Below are 17,962 nucleotides of genomic sequence, written 5' to 3' on the forward strand. Positions count from 1 at the left end.
GGAAAGCACCGGATGATGGCCCAAGTGCTTGAGCCCCTGCACTCACCTGGAAGACCTGGATGAAGCTCCTGGCTCCTATTGGCTCAGTCCTGGCTGTCACAGCCATTTGGGGAGTGAACCAGCAGATGGAAGATCTTCCTCTCTGTCTATCCCTCTCTCTGTAACTCTGCCTCTCAAATAAATAAATCTTTAAAAAATATGTTCTACAGTGCTCTGATTGCTAGCTTGTAATACACTTTACCAAGAAAAATATTCTAGGAATCAACACTAATGGGAAGAATTGGACTTTTCCTTTGAACACTGATGTCATTTATGACCCATAATGGTCCAGTAGGAATATAATGCGAGACATACATGTAATTTAAACTTTTCTAGTAGTTGCATTAAAAACAGTACAAAGCCCTTACCTTTGCATGATATCAAACAATCAATTAAAAATGTATAAAAGATCTAAATTTAAGAGCTGAACTGTAGGGACCAGTGCTATGGTGCACCAAGTTAAGCCACTATCTGCAGCACCAGCATGCCATATGGGTGCCAGTTGGAGTCCTATCTGCTCCACTCCTGATCCAGCTCCTTGCTGATGTGCCTGGGAAGGCAGTGGAAGATGGCCCAAGAGCTCTGGCCCCTGTACCTACATGGCAGACCCAGATGAAGCTCCCGGCTTCAGTCTTGTCCAGTTTTGGCTGTGGAGGCCATTTGAGGAGTAAACCAGTGGATAGAAGATCTCTCTTTGCCTCTTCCTCTCCCTCTCCCTCTCTGTAATTCCTTCTTTCAAGTAAATTTTTTTTTAAAAAAGCTAAATTATTAAATTTTATAACATAGGAATAAATATAGGAGTAAACTCTATATTTAAATTATTTAAAAATATCAAGGTCCTCTATAATCTCACTGTAACCAATCTCATTTTCCACTAATGTCTACTACTCTACTCAATGTCCCACAAACATATTTTGTACATTTTTTTCACTGTTCTCCAGTCTGAAGACCAGTTCTGCTGCTTATGAACCCAACTTTTCTTCAAGTTCTACCTTGTCCATTTCTGACCATGAAACCTTCACTGATCTTTTTTCCTCTGACTGACATAGCCAATCATATAACAATAAACTAAATAGTTTTGAATATTTTATAGTATTCTTTCATGTGTTTCAATCTTTTTTCCATTAACACATGTAACTCCCTTTGTCTCTCTCTCTCATTGTCCACTCTGCCTGTCAAAAAAAAAAAAATACAATTAATGCTTAGCATCTAAACAAGGAACTAGCATTTAAAAAAATATAGAAGTCAATGAGGGAGAAAGCAAAGGTCACAGATACCAAGTCACATCTAATATATTTCAACCTCCAAGTCCTTTTTAAAAAAATTTTTTTGAGCAAAGCAAGATTCATTTAAGTCACAAACTTCCTGCTGCAGCAGCTAGAAGGGGGTTCCAAGAGAGGCAGATGCCAACCTCCTAAGTCTTTAAATGTGGCATACTGTTTTTGGTGAGTGATTCGATATTATAGGAGTATCATGTTTAAATATCTGGGATATTAGAATTTGGAAGAAAGGACAGAGCCGGCGCCGTGGCTCAATAGGCTAATCCTCCACCTTGCGGCGCCGGCACACCGGGTTCTAGTCCCGGTTGGGGCGCCGGATTCTGTCCCGGTTGCCCCTCTTCCAGGCCAGCTCTCTGCTATGGCCAGGGAGTGCAGTGGAGGATGGCCCAGGTGCTTGGGCCCTGCACCCCATGGGAGACCAGGAAAAGCACCTGGCTCCTGGCTCCTGCCAGGATCAGCGCGGTGCGCCGGCTGCAGCGGCGGCCATTGGAGGGTGAACCAGCGGCAAAAGGAAGACCTTTCTCTCTGTCTCTCTCTCTCACTGTCCACTCTGCCTGTCAAAAAAAAAAAAAAAAAAAAAAAAAAAAAAAAAGAAAGGACAGTTAACTGAAATTTAAAGCAAGACAAATGACTTTCTCAGGTAAAGTTGAGTTTATGTCTCCTTAATACAATACACATACAATGAAGATAAGTTTCTTTCAAGTTCTTTATAAAAAGCAACTATAAGTAATCAGGGAAAATGATTTTTGCCAATGATTATGTTTTGATATAGAATGTACTGAACTCTACAAGAAAGCAATGCTTTTACAATCTATGTGTTGGGACATTAAAGTAGGTAAAACATATAATACTTCGTCCTAATTATATTAATTGATATTAATTGCCATGTGATTTTTAGTTATGCCAAAATTAGATTTGACATCAACTAAACACTACAAACTTATAGCATATAAAAAAATTAATTAATTAGAGAGACAGAGCTCTCCCATTTGCTGATTTACTCTTCAAATGTCTACAATGGCTGAGGCTGGGACAGGCCAAAGCCAGGAGCTGGGGACATAATCCAGGTCTCCCATGTGAGAGGCAAGGAGAAAACCCCTTAAACTATTTTAATCTGCTGCCTCCCAGGGCACAGATTAGCAGGAATTGGAATTAGAAGTGGAGCTAGTACTTTTTTTTTTTTTTAAGATTTATTTATTTATTCGAAAGTCAGAGTTACAGAGAGGAGAGGCAGAGAAAGATAGAGGTCTTCCATCTGCTGGTTCACTCCCCAATTGGCCGCAACGGCCAGAGCTGTGCCGATCCGAAGTCAGGAGCCAGGAGCTTCTTCCAGGTCTCCCACGCGGGTGCATGGGCCCAAGGGCTTGGGCCATCTTCTACTGCTTTCCCAGGCCATAGCAGAGAGCTGGATTGGAAGTGGAGCGGCCGGGTCTCAAACCGGTGCCCAAATGGGATGCTGGCGCTTCAGGCCAGGGTGTTAACCCACTGCTACACAGTGCCGGCCCTGGAGCTGGTACTTGAACTCTGCCACCCAAATATGGAATGGAGGCATTTCAAACTGCCATTTTAACTGCTAGACCAAATATACAGTTTTGTATCTAAATAGTAAATCAAAATTTTACATGTTACCTGGTAAGATTATTCCCCTAAGGGTAATCTTTTAGCCCTCTCAGTACTATTTGAGTTTCAAACAAAGGTTATTTCTCTTGAATCTGTCAATGGCAGTGAGTACTTCCATTACTACACAGAATTTCCTAACAGTATTCATTCAGCCTTGTGGACAAGGTAGAGCTCTATTTGCATCTGAAATGTCAAAGTACAACGGAGGATTTTTTTTTTTTTTAAGATTTATTTATTTGAAAGAGTTACAGAGGGAGGTAGAGCCAGAGAGAGAGAAAGAGAGAAAGAGAGAAAGAGAGAGAGAGAGAGGTCTTCCATCCACTGGTTCACTTCCCAAATGGCTTCAATGGTTAGAGCTGAGCTAATATGAAGCCAGGAGCCAGGAGCCAGGAGCTTTTTCTGGGTTTCCCACACAGGTGCAGGGGCCCAAGCACTTGGGCCATCTTCTACTGCTTTCCCAGGTCATAGCAGAGAGCTGGATTGGAAGTGGAACAGCTGGGACTTGAACCAGTACCCATATGGGAGCTGGCACTGCAGGTGGTGGCTTTAACCTGCTGTGCTACAGCGCTGGCCCCCACAATGGAGGAATAATGTTTGGTCCCAACTCCTTCAATATTGGTATGGTCTTTTCAGTATTTTCAAAATCCCAAATAAATAAATAAATATATGTGAAGTATGCTAGTTAGTTACTTGGTTGAAACAATACCTGGCTTTTTGATCTTTTCCAATTTTGGCAGATCAGATCAGAGTTCTGTGTTGGCTAGAAGAAAGCTTCAGGTTGGTCCTTACATTGCCTGCACTGAAGGAAATGACTGAGGACTACACAATGGAGTCATGCTGATTATCTGTAGTTATATGAAACTACAGGCTTACACTGCCAAACTGATCATGAGTGGAACAGCAGTAACTTCGAAAGGAGTATTCATAAAGCCAACCCAAATGAAATAAATACCAGCTTCCCCAGGACAAAAATTATAACTCACTCACATGAGAATAAAGGAGAGAAAAACAAATTTTCATTATGCACCAGAATTTGATATTTTCCTCTGCTATTTTTCATAAATTATGAAGCTGTACATTGTGAAAGTTTCAACTTAAAGCTCTTTATAGAACTAGACAGAAACTAAAACAAAAGGTATATAGCATGTAGTAAATCTTATAATTTAAAAGATTTAAAAGCTTTCAGAAAAGTCTTCATATTGAGATCAGCCAAAACAAACAGAGAGAAACACACTAAGACCATGTTATTGCCTGGGTGTCACCCATTTAGTGGGGCAGGTTAGAAACCTCAGCCATAACACATAACCAGAAAATCTTGTTTGCTATTTTCAAAACAGTCACAACTGAAATGAAAACATTACTTCAGATCTTCAAGTTCAGTCAAGTCAGGAAGAGCCCATTTTAATCTACTTTAATTGTATAAGCCCTTTTAACTTCCCACAATTGTGTCCCAGAAGAGCGTTAAACAGAATATTTACTTACCTTTCATACCTCTATAAAACTTCAAAATGGAGTAACCTTATTTTATAATTACAATGTGTTTAAGAGGTATGTTTGAGAGCTATTTTTCAAACTAAAAAATCTGATTATGCTACTACTTTAAAGAAAATTGGCTTATAATATATTTTAAGAAATTAATCAAATAAAATAAATTTCGAAACTACTTTCATATCCAGAGAGTGTCCTTAATTATTAAGAAGCTTCATTAAAATTCTTTTTTTAAAAAATGTTGATCTAAAACTTTATTTTTTGAATGTATAACTATTTTTTTTGTAAATACAACTTTAGGACTATAGTGATTCTTTTCACCATTAAAATTCTAAAACAACGGCTGGCGTTATGGAGTACCTGGTAAAGTCAAAGCCTGCAACTGGTATCCTATATAGACACCAGTTCAAGTCCTGACTATTCTACTTCTGATCCAGCTTCCTGCTAATGTGCCTGGGAAAGTAGTGGAGAATGGCCCAACTGGTTGGGCCTCTGCACCCATGTGGGAGACCCAGAAGAAGCTCCTGGCTCCTGGCTTTGGCCTGGCCCATCCCCAGCCATTGTGGCCATTTAGGGAGTGAGCCAGTGGATCGAATATCCCTTTCTCTGTCTCTGTCTCTTCTTTTCTTTCTGTGTCACTCTGCCTTTCAAATAAAAAAAAAAAAATTAAAAAAAAAATTCTAAAACAAAATTAGCTTAAATGAAAACCCAAATTGTGTCTAGTGAAACGTTCTGGAGCCCTGGCTTTTTGTATAAAATTAACTCTGTGATTTACTTTTTAAAATTATTTTTAAAATTATTATTTTTTAAAGATTTATTTATTTATTTGAAAGGCAGAAAGAGAAGGAGAAAGAGAGAGGGAGACATTTCATCTGTTGGTTCACTCCCCAAATGGCCCCAACAGCCGGGGCTGGGCAAGGCCAAAGCCAGGAGCCAGGAGTTTCATCAGAGTCTTCCATGTGGGTACAGGAGCCCAGGGACTTGGACCACCTTCAGCTGCTTTCCCACGCACATTAGCAGGGAGCGGAATCTGAAGTGGAGCAGCTGAGACTTGATCTGGAGCCAATATGGGATGCCAGCACTGCCAGTAGTGGCTTTACCTGCTAAGTCACAGCTCCAGCCCCACAATTTACTTTAAGAACATATTAGCTGGCGTGACAAATTAGCATTTGCCAAATATCTACTTTATGCCAGGCACCGTGTAGTAGGCATCACATCATTTTTCACCTTAACTTCATAGCATCTCTTGAGTAGCAACAGGTAACCAATGACATTTTTCAGTGACTATCAAATTTAATAGCAACATGGCATTCAAAACCAGAAGTCCTAGAAACTCACGTTTTAGATAATCATTAAAAAAATGATCTTTTTGAAGAATATTCAATGCTAAGAAAATGTTCAAGATGGGATGATAAAAATAAAAACTAAATTACACACAAGAAATTCCAAATATGTAATAAATTACACACACATGTACATTTCTGAATGGTTATTTTAGGTGGTAGAATTACTAGTAATTTTCTTAATTTTGTAAAACAAACATATATTTGTAATCAGAAACCTCCCTCTAATTAAGTATTCTTCTAAAATATCTGATTTGGGCTGTTATAAATATATGAGATTTTAAATCTGATTTAGAATGGGTAGAATATTTTTGGCAGTACTTGGGAAATAAAATTCTTTGAAATTTTGATGTATCTTTGGTATAGACATGTGTAATATAAACTTTACTATGCAAACATTTCATTTACTGTTCTAAGTAATTTTATAATTCATTATTAAGTTTCTATTGCTTTAAATTCAAATTTGAAGGATTAAGTACTGATTCTCTGAAAGGCTGTTTTGCTTTCATTTTAAATAAATTAAAGAGAGCACAAAGGCACTGCCTTCTTTTCACGTACCCATTAAGAAATCAAATACGCGTTTTGTAAACTTCACAAAGGCATCCCACCCTTCCGTGCCACTGGCCAATTTTGTGAATACATTAGGCACTCAAGAAAAGTTCTTGAATGAATGGGTTTAGGAATGCATAAGCGTCCTTTTTGGATATCTAGACTTACTTTCCCTTCCCTCAGTTTAGATGACCTGAGAAGCACTTCCTCAAAATAACCCTCTGGCTCACCATGAGAAGAATGCCTGGCACCAGCTGGCAGGAGATATTAATAGCACACCCATTAGGCACTTGTTCAAGGCACATAGATAGCTCAGTGATAGAATCTTTAGAAATATTTGGACAGTTAAGATTATTTAGAATATGAATCAGATGTGGTTCCTTAAGTCTTCACCCTAAATATTAAAGGAATCAATCTCTGTTTTTGGAAACTCTTTAAAAACAGTTTGGTATAACAAGAATCATTACTTCGAATTTCAGAGGAACTCAGCAATTGGGGCTAAAGAAAGTTTACACAACAAAATTCTCTTTTTCTTTAAAAAGGGTCACTAGAAGGATTCATATGCTAAAATAGAGAAGAGAATGGACTTTTCCCATTGATTTCTAATTTTTAATATGTTATCAATCTTTACCACAGATAAAGAACTGTTTTAGCCATTAAACTATATTTCTGCTTCTCCTAGGCAACATCACACTCAAAAACAGAGATAGGTTGAAAATCACAAAATATCCTAAGTCACCAATTAGTGATCTTGAAGCAACTGGTAAGAGTTAGGGCTATAACAAATTTTTCAAATAAGACACACATAATTCAGAAATACTTGAATCTTTACCAGATGGAGTTAATCATTCCAGCTACAAATTGACATTTTCCATTCATCTATCCTTGATCCAAATTTGACAGATACTTCGTTTAACCAGTAAAAACCTAAGTTCTAAGCATTGCTTCATTACTTCCCTTAAAACATTTTATATTTTACTTCTCCTTAGGAAGGCATAAAGAAATCTTATTCTTGGAGCCATCACTTCAAAGTTTCTACAAAAGCATGAAAATTAAGAGATTGATTATTTCTCTTACACAGAGTGGAGTGTTTCTGCACATCTTAATCAATTCACATAAAAATAAGAGACAAGCAAGCAGCTTTGAATCCTTAGTCTTTAGATATTCAGTGAAGAGGAAATTCTACTAGTCATCCTGCTAGGTAGACAGCTGGGAAAAAACAAGACTAAGATGTGGTTGTTCACCTTGGAGAACTTTCCATCTTGTTGGGAAAATTACTTGGGAAATGGCAGCTAATGAGTTAAGAGAAATGTTTTGTTGTGTGGTAAGAAGAAAATAGATATTCACAGGCAAAGAGACAGACCTATCCTCACATGAGGTGGAGGGGTAAATAAGGCTGGAGAGGTGGGGCTTCATTACAGAGGGCTTTAGAAGTCTGGCGGAGACATTCCATTTTGCTGTGTTAGCAAATGGGGCAGTGAGATGTTTTGGCAAAGTAGGATGAATTTAGCTGGGAGAGGAGTTAGGAAAATAGCAGGTAGGCCAACCAAGAAACTGACTGACATTGGTACAATTTTTTGTTATGGTACTTTAAAGTAGTACCTCCTAAGATAACTAGTAGATCTTCCAAAAACTTTCCTTCTATTCACAAAGTCTTTTATAATTTCAGTCACAATAAATATGCTACCTTAGATTTCTCTCTCTCTTTCTCTCCCTCTCTCTCAAGTGTATGTCAAGGAATACAGGCAGATGACCAAAAAAACCAGACACAAAGAAATAAAAGGAAGCATAATTAGTTTTAACCTGAAAATGGTTGATACAAAGCATTTGTAACTCAACTGAAATTAATGTGAAACAAAAATAAAAATGACAGCCTTATCACTCAAATTCTATGAAAATTCTAATGTACACCTCTATTTTACTATTGTACTCACTTAAATATACATGAAATGCATGATTATTACTTAGTGTGTTTTATTTTGTGAGAAAATTAATATTTATGCAGTCCAAGAATAAAGTAAGTTCACCTTGTCATCCAACTCAGCATATTATCAAAAAGCACAATGTAATTACATCTAGCCTGAGTACATAAGTCAAATAAATATATATTGATTTTACCTCTGCTTTAGTCGTCTTTTGGCTGTTGTGGGAACATTAGCACCATAGCCGTAGGAAAAAAGAACCCTTTCAGCTTCATCTTCATTTTCAACTGGAAAACATAAAGTTTATGATGTAAAATTAACTTTTTCTTCCTAAAAACCATGACAGGAGTGAAAATAGAAGAGGTTATGATAATGAATTAGGAAGCATAAAAACATAAAAAGGACTAATGCATAATATCAAACTCATTTGTAAGTACAAGCATATTTCTTAAAGTATATCCTTGCTTGAAACTGTTCCATTTAATTTTAAAAGGCATAAAGGACTGCATAATGTGACAAGTTGAATTTCTTGTTATAAAGCAAAATTCTGACGGATTCAAAGCTTTTTTTCTCATAAAATGTATGCTATATGCACATAACAACATGAATTTCATTGTTTCTTTATGAAAGAAATGTCTTTTTAATTAGAAGATATTCATTATCTTAATGAAACAACTCCATTTTAACATGTAATAATGAAATTATGCACTTACGTAGGCTACTATGTGAAGAAAATATGCAACTCATCCATTGATGGCCTTACTTTTTTTAACTGCAAAAATATTCAGGGCTGGGGCGGGCATTTGGCACAGCAGTTAAGACACTGCCTGTGACACCCACATCCTGTATCAGAGTCCTAGCTCCAGTTCCAGTTTCCTGCTAATGCCCATCCTGGGAGGCAGCAGGTGACTACTCAAGTAATTGGGTCCCTGTTACCTGTGTATCAAATTCCTGTCTTTGACTGGCTCTGGTCCTTGCAGGTATTTGGGGGACTGAATCAGCAGAAAGGAGATTTTTCTATCTCTCTGCCTTCTAAATAAAATGAAAATTAAAAAAATATTTACCCCAAGTAATTTACCTCTAAATTTCACTATTATCATATTACTCCCCAAAAGGAATCTTAACTATCAGGTTAACATAATATGGGTAAAAAGTTTAAATGCAATGAAATTTTATTGCAAGTTGGGCTTAAAAATATTTAAGGGAATAAAAACTAAAGTTTTACCACCTCAAATGAAAGCAGTCAAAATGACATAAAAACTTTTGCAATGTTGATTAGCAACTATAATTTTAATGTTAAAAAGACAAACCTATGGGGTCAGTGTTGTGGTCTAGTAGTGCTGGCATTCCATATGGTTGTTGGTTTGGTTCCCATCCAAGCTGCTCCACTTCGAATCCAGCTCCCTGCTAATGGGCCTGGGAAAGCAGTAGAAGGTGGCCCAAGTTCTTGGGCCACCCACATGGGAGACCCAGAAGAAGATCCTGGCTCCTGGCTTTGGTCTGGCCCAGCCCTGGCTGGGCGATTTGGTTCATTTGGGAAGCTGGTTCATTTGGGAAGTGAACCAGCAGATGGAAGATCTCTCTCTGCCTCCGCATCCCCCTCTCCCTCTTGTAACCCTGCCTTTTTAAATAAATAAATGCATCTTAAAGAGGGAGGGAGGGAGGGAGGGAGGGAGGGGGAGAGAGAGAGAGAGAGAGAGAGAGAAAGAGAAACCTACTTTCAGGAGGAGTGTTTCAGATTTAAAACAAAACCATCTTATTTTAGACCTAGAAGTAAAACTTGGCTATTTGTATGCTTATCAATGTACTATGCACATACTTGCTGATTGATCCTCCTGTGAGAAAGATTTAGGAATAAAACTGTTTTCCTTTAATTTTATCCTTATTTTTCACAGTACATCAGGATCAACTTTTAAAGGTAGGATTATTAGCTGGAAGGGACAAATGGGAAGGACAAAATGGATGACGCATGCCATTGCCAGTACTGTTCATCAGGTATCAGACAACTCAATTCAAAATAATTTATCCAATTCAACTCTATCAGAAAAAGCGCTAGCATTTACACACATATCTGATTCTCATATCTCTAAATAGTTCTAAAATCAGAAGGGAGGGGGTAAATTTAGTTCAGACCTCAAAAGCCCATCAGCTGGACGTGCTAAATCTGAGTTTAATAATACATGGGGATAATTACTGTAGCAGCACTTCACTTACAGAAACAACATACACAACAGGACAAATGTTAGCAAAAAAGACTTGAACAACATGTCTTAGAAGTATATGGCAGAGAAACTGTAGAAAGAATGAGATCACCTACAAAGTAGATTAGAAAGTTGGCTAAGTATTTAAGAATTGAAGAGAACAAGAGAAAACCCTGCTGGAAACAATTACTGGAGTAGATAGTGGTAGTGTCAGGCAGAAGAGACAAGAGTAACAGAGAAGAAACAGAGAGGTGAATCAAGAAGCAAGAGAACGTAGTTCTAAGGAAGGTATGAAATACCTAACAGAGGTTACAAGTATGATAGGGAGGGGTAGGCAACTCTGAATTTGACAACCAGAAATACAGTTAAAAACATTCTTTCAGATTTATTTGGTATTTAGGCAATATTTGAGCTTTTAGCAACCTGATAGGATATTTGAAAACTAAACTCAAATATCCAAATCAAACATTTACTTGCTCAGAAAAAGTAACTCAGAGGTAAACAGGATTCTGTAATTTGTGATGGCTATTTCTTAATAAATGAAGCCTAACTATCTTTTTTTTTTCTCTTTTTTCTTGGAGTTCTGCAGTAGTTTTATATAAAAAAAGACTATTTCAGTATGCAATTTTGTAACAACCTACATAACAGTAAAAACTTAAATGCAGTTAGTTTATCCTTTTCTTGTATTTGTATGGTCTCTTTAAAGATGTTACTTTTGGAAAAACAGCATACACATTTTGTGTTATGGTAATTCTTTTTTTCAACTTTTATTTAATAAATATAGATTTCCAAAGTACAACTTTTTTTTTTTTTTTTTGACAGGCAGAGTGGACAGTGAGAGAGAGAGAGAGAGAGAGACAGAGAGAAAGGTCTTCCTTTGCCATTGGTTCACCCTCCAATGGCCGCCGCGGCTGGCACGCTGCGGCCGGCGCACCGTGCTGATCCGATGGCAGGAGCCAGGTGCTTCTCCTGGTCTCCTATGGGGTGCAGGGCCCAAGTACTTGGGCCATCCTCCACTGCACTCCCTGGCCACAGCAGAGAGCTGGCCTGGAAGAGGGGCAACCGGGACAGAATCCGGCGCCCTGACCGGGACTAGAACCCGGTGTGCCAGCGCCACAAGGCGGAGGATTAGCCTAGTGAGCCGCGGCGCCAGCCCAAAGTACAACTTTTGAATTATAGCGGCTTTTCCCCCCATAACCTCCCTCCCACCCGCAACCATCCCATTTCCCACTCCCTCTCCCATCCCATTCTCCATTGAGATTCATTTTCAATTATCTTTATATACAGAAGATCAACTTAGTATCTACTAAGTAAAGATTTCAACAGACTGCACCCACACAGACACACAAAATATAGAGTACTGCTTGAGTAGTAGTTTTACTGTTAATTTGCATAGTACAACACATTAAGTACAGAGATCCTACACGGGGAGTACGTGCACAGTGACTCCCGTTGTTGATTTAACAATTGACACTCTTATTTATGATGTCAGTAATCACCCAAGGCTCTTGTCATGAGCCGCCAAGGCTACGGAGGCCTCTTGAGTTCGCCAACTCTGACTTTATTTAGACAAGGCCATAATCAAAGTGGAAGTTCTCTCCTCCCTTCTGAGAAAGGTACCTCCTTCTTTGATGGCCTGTTTCTTTCCGCTGGGATCTCACTCACAGAGATCTTTCATTTCGTTTTTTTTTTTTTTTTTTTGCCATAGTGTCTTGGCTTTCCATGCTTGCAAAACTCTAATGGGCTTTTTAGCCAGATCCAAATGCCTTAAGGGCTGATTCTGAGGCCAGAGTGCTGTTTAGGGCATCTGACATTCTATGAGTCTTCTGTGTATCCTGCTTCCCATGTAGGATCATTCTCTCCTTTTTAATTCTATCTTATTTATGTAATCCTGTTGACACTTAATCCTATCTTTTTGATCAATTATGAACTTAAACTGATCACTTTAACAAGTAAGATGGCATTGGTACATGCCTTCTTTATGGGATTGAATTGGAATCCCCTGGCACATTTCTAACTCCATCATTAGGGGTAAGTCCGAGTGAGCATGTGTCAAACTGTACATCTTCTCCCTCTCTTATTCCCACTCTTATATTTAACAGGGATCACTTTTCAGTTAATTTTAAATGCCTAAGAATAATTGTGTGTTGATTAAAGAGTTCAACCAATAGTATTAAGTAGAACTAGAGAAATACTAAAAGGAGTAAAATAGTAAGTTGTTCCTTGACAGTCAGGACAAGGGCTGATCAAGACATTGTTTCTCACAGTGTCCATTTCACTTCAACAGGTTTCCTTTTAGGTGCTCAGTTAATTGTTACCGATCAGGGGGAACATAAGATATTTGTCCCTTTGGGACTGGCTTATTTCACTCAGCATGATGTTTTCCAGATTCCTCCATTTTGTTGCAAATGACTGGATTTCATTTTTTTTTTACTGCTGTATAGTATTCTATTGAGTACATATCCCATAATTTCTTTATCCAGTCTTCTGTTGATGGGCCTTCAGGTTGATTCCATGTCTTAGCTATTGTGAACTGAGCTGCAATAAACATTGAGGTGCAGACAGCTCTTTTATTTGCCAATTTAATTTCCTTTGGGTAAATTCCAAGGATTGGGATGGTTGAGTCATGTGGTAGGGTATATTAAGGTTTCTGAGCAATCTCCAAACTGTTTTCCATAGTGGAAGCCTAACTATCTTTTTGTCTGCTGACATTAGTTGAATTAGATGGTTAACCTTTGAAAAATGTACATATTATGCTATTAAAAATGAAATTTTGGTTAATCAAGAAGTGTTCATTAAGAATAGGATATAATTTCCAATGTGAGCTGATAAAGAAGAACCTAATTATTGAACTTTCAGTATAAGTGCACATATTTTATTCTAAGATGATTTAGACAACATAATAAAAGATAATTTCTAAATATTCCTAAAGATTTTAAGGAATATTTACACATTTGGAAATGCTGAAAGAACTGTATAGTATATACTTGTATATGCTGGATTCTAAATTAAACATTGTACTACATTTGATTATCACACATCCACCTATCCTTTTACCCACCTGCGTATCTTACTTTTGATGCATTCCAAAGTTACCGACATCTGCACATTTCACTTTCTGAACAGTTAGCTCAGCATACAAATCATCAATTACAGTTCAGTATCTACCTTCAGTTCTTTCCATAAAACAAAATTTACATATGCTGAAAGATACAAATCTTAAATCTACCATTCAATGAGGTTTAGAAACTAATAAAAGTTTTGAAATGCATACACACATGTAACATAAGTCATGATATACAGAACATGTTGAACACTCTGGAAAGTCCCGTCACGACTCTTCTCCCTGTTAACTGTGATGACAGACATCCTTAGAGACAAGCACTGTTGTAATTTTTTTCACCAAACATAGTTTGCTTATTCTAGAACTTCATAGAATTTAATCATACCACATGAACTTTTTCAGGAAAGGCCTTTAGATTAAGCATAATGTTTTCAGACTTATCTCATGTTGCTGAGTGAATCAGTTGCTTGTTTCTATTATTGAGGAGTCAGATTCTCCTCTATAAATGTATGATGATTTGTTTAACCATTTTCCTGTAATAGACACCTGAACTGTTGCTATATTTTCACTGTTTTGAACAAATCAACAATGAAGATTCTATAAGGCTTTTTCTGTGCATATGCTTTCATTGATCATTGATAAATAATTAGTAATGAAATTGTTACATCACTGAATTATTTGGTTATTTCATTAAAAAAATGCCAGTTGTTTCACATTCCCATCAGCATTTGGAATTGCCAGTTTAAAAATGTTGGCCATTCTGGTGGATGTATAGTAGTATTTCCATTGGGCTTTTTTTTTTTAATATTTATTTCACTTTTATTTGACAGGCAGTGTTACATACAGAGGGGGGAGGGAGGGAGGGAGGGAGGGAAAGAAAGAGAGAAAGAGAAAGGGAGAGAGAGAGAGAGATATTTTCCATTTGTTGGTTCACTCCCTGAATGGTGGCAACAGCCAGAGCTGCACCAGGCCAAAGCCAGGAACTGGGAGCTTCATCTGGGTCTCCCACATGGGTGGCAGGGGGCCCAGGTACTTGGCCCATCTTCTGCTGCTTTCCCAGGCCATTAGTAGGGAGCTGAATAAGAAGTAGAGCAGCCGGGACTCTATCTGATTCACAAATGGGAAGCTGGTGTCATAGGTGGCAGCTTAATCTGCTATGCCACAACACTGGTACCTTCATCAGGCTTTTAATCTGCATTTGCTTCATGACTAATAATGTTGATAGTCTTATTCTGCTTATTGGCCAGTCACACATCTTCTTATGTAAGTGTTTTGTTCTGGGGTGGGGGACATTCAGCCCATGGGCCATATAAGGCCTGCAAAATCATCGAGTCTGACCCTGACAAGGCAATAAATCTATATGGCACGATAATTTTTAAGTTGATAATTTTGTATGGCCCATGAAAAATATCCAAATAGTCCTTGGCAGAAAAAAGTTCTGTACCCTTGAACTTGTTGCCCTTGTTTCTTTTTCTTTTCTTTTATTTATTTATTTTTTAAGATTTTATTTGAAAGGCAGAGTTACAGAGAAGCAGAGAGAGAGAGAGCACGCGAGAGAGAGCGAGAGAGTGAGAGAGCGAGAGAGGGAGGGAGAGAGGGAGGTGTTCCATCCACTGGTTCACTCCCCAGATGGCCACAACATCTAGAGCTCAGCCGATCCAAAGCCAGGAGCCAGGAGCTTCTTCCGGGTCTCCCATGCGGGTGCAGGGGCCTACGGACTTGGGCCATCTTCTACTGCTTTCCCAAGCCATTAGCAGAGAGCTGGATTGGAAGTGGAGCAGCCAGGACTTGAACCGCACGGGCCCCTGCTCTAGTTTCAAAATGGATAAATTTCTTTTTATCATCGGGCTATATGAGTGCTTTAAATAAATACAAGTTTACTATCTTATCGTTCTAGAGGTCAGAAGTCCAAAAATCAGTCAGTCTCACTGGCCTAAAGTTCTTTCTTGAATTTACAGGGGAGAATCCATTTCCTTGCCTCTTCTGGTTTCTGGGACTGTTTGCATGCCTAACCTTAGCACCATCCTCCATGTCCAAGGCCAACAGTGCAGCATCTTCAGATTCTCTCTGATCTCATCACTATATCACATTTTCTCTTATAAGGACCCTTCTGACTCTACTGGCTTTAAGCATATCATCTGACATAATCTCATCTCAAGAGCCTTAATGGGAGTGGGGGGAGGGGGGAGAAGTGTGTTTAGTGTACCAGTAAGATGCTGCTTGGGGTCCATTCTGTATCAGAGTGCTTGGAATCCAGTCCAAGCTCTAATTCCAATCCAGTTTCTGCAAATGTTCACCCTGGGAGCCAGAGTGTGATGGCTCAAGTACCTGCATCCCTGCACCCTCATGGGGGACCTGACTGAATTCCAGCCTCCTGGTTTCTCCTCCTGGCCTCCTGGCCAGTCCTGGCAGTTGCACACATATGGGGAATGAACCTGCAGATGTAAGACCTCTTGTTCTGCCCTTCATATAAATAAGCTAATCAAAAATAGCATTAACTTAATCATATCTGCAAAGTCTCTTTTGCCATCTAAGGTAAAATAGTCGCAAATTTCACGCATTAGGAAAGGTATATCTTTGGGAGATTATTTTCCAGCCTACTCAGATATCAGTTCTTTTTCTAGTCTACATTTTGTGAACATTTTCTCCTAAGTATTTTCTTATTGTGGATACCATTCCTTTTTCAGGTACAAAATTATGAATATTTTGTTTATGCCTGGGGCTTGGCTATTCATTTCTTAATGCTATCTTTTGAAGAACAGAAGTTTTACACATTGATATCTAATTTTTAAAAAAGATTTTTACTTATTTATTTGAAATTCAGAGTTACACAGAGAGAGAGGCAGAGAGAGGGGTCTTCCGTCTGCTGGTTCACTCCCCAATTGGCTGCAATGGCTGGAGCTGCGCTGATCAGAAGCCAGGACCCAGGAGCTTCTTCCAGGTCTCCTATGTGGGTGCAGGGGCCCAAGGACTTGGGCCATCTTCCACTGCTTTCCCAGGCCATAGCAGAGGGTTGGATTAGAAGTACAGCAGCCGAGACTAGAACGAGTGCCTATATGGGATGCTGGCACTGCAGACAACAGCTTTATCCGCTATGCCACAGTGCCGGCCCCGATATCTAATAATCTTTCTTTTTGTGAATGCTTGTGAGGGCCTAAAAACTCTTAGCTGACCCCCAGTTACAAAGGTATTCAACTATATTTTCTACTAAAGGTTTTTAATTTTAGCTACTACAATTAGACTTCATCTCAAATTAACACTGGTATATTGAGATTCATTTCCATAAAGATGTCCAATTTTTAAGCAACATTTATTGAACAAACTCGTTTCTCCAATTGATTATTTTGTTGTCTTTGTTAACAATCAAATAATTGAGGTTGGTGTTGTGGCATAACGGGTTAAGCTGCCAGCTGTGATGCCAGCATCCCATATGGGTTCCAGTTTGGGTCCCAGCTGCTCTACTTCTGAGCCAACTCCCTGCTAATGTGCCTTGGCAAACAGTGGAGAATGGCCTCAGTATGTGAGCCCCTGCCACTATGTGGGAAACCTGAACAAGGCTCCTGACTCCTGGCTTTGGCCTGGTCCAGCCCTAGCCGTTGCAGTCATTTGGGGAGTGAACCATTGGATAGAAGATTTCTCTCTGTCTCTCCTCCTCTTTCTGTAACTCTGCCTTTAAAATAAATAAATACATTAAAAAAATCAATCATTTAAGGAAGGCTCTGTTTTTGCGTTCTCTAGTTTATCACTGTATTTGTTTCTCTTTATACCACGGTATACTGTATCAGTTAGACATCCTAGCTTTATAGTAAGTCTTGGAGTCAGGCAGTTTATACCTTCTAACTTTGTCCCTTTCTCAAGATTGCTTTGGCTAATATAGGTCCTTTGTACTTCCATATAAATGGAACATAAAAAAAAGCCTGCTGGCATTATGATTGGGACACCACTAAATTTATAGCATTCACGATTTATTTCTTGATTTTGGGGTAATTTTGTTTAACAATGTTTTGTGGGTTTCTTCTTTATTAAATTTGTTTCTTAGCATTTTGTTTAATTTGACATTGTTTTGTAAATCAAATTACCTTTCATATTTACATTCCCAATTGATTGCATCTAAGTATATTTTCATGTCATGACCTTATATCCTGCTAAATTTATCAATTTTAGTTGTGTTTTATAACCTGAAAATATAGTCTTTCTCTTCTTTTCTGATCTTTATACTTTTTATTTCTTTTTACTGGTTTTATTTAATTGAATAGGAGCTAAAATTTAATAAGTCACAATTTAGAAATCACTGTCTTATTCTCTCCCTTAATGGGAAAAACATTCATTAACCAATCAAAATTTTATTAGTTATAGCTTTCTTGTACACGCCTACATCAGACTGAGTAAGTTATCTTCTATTCGTAATTTGTTTAGACAAAAGAATATGTGCAAAAACGTTGGAGTTTAGAAACTA

General features: G+C 38.3%; 1 protein-coding gene across 5 annotated transcripts in view; it reads right to left on the minus strand.

Annotated features, from left to right (window-relative positions):
• Window positions 1-17,962, minus strand: part of PIBF1 (progesterone immunomodulatory binding factor 1) — a 239,588-nt gene that overhangs the window by 95,707 nt on the left and 125,919 nt on the right. For 4 of the 5 annotated variants that reach the window (XM_070048728.2, XM_070048727.2, XM_089303617.1 and 1 more), the window contains exon 13: window positions 8,438-8,528. In XM_070048728.2, coding sequence (XP_069904829.2) covers window positions 8,438-8,528 — 91 coding nt within the window. Of the gene's footprint in view, window positions 1-8,437; window positions 8,529-13,295; window positions 13,796-17,962 lie in introns of those variants that run through there. The other variant, XM_089303619.1, reaches the window with a different exon arrangement.

This window comes from Oryctolagus cuniculus, chromosome 9 (assembly GCF_051225735.1).
Source record: "Oryctolagus cuniculus isolate XC-2025 breed Fujian yellow rabbit chromosome 9, ASM5122573v1, whole genome shotgun sequence".
Taxonomy (NCBI): domain Eukaryota; kingdom Metazoa; phylum Chordata; class Mammalia; order Lagomorpha; family Leporidae; genus Oryctolagus; species Oryctolagus cuniculus.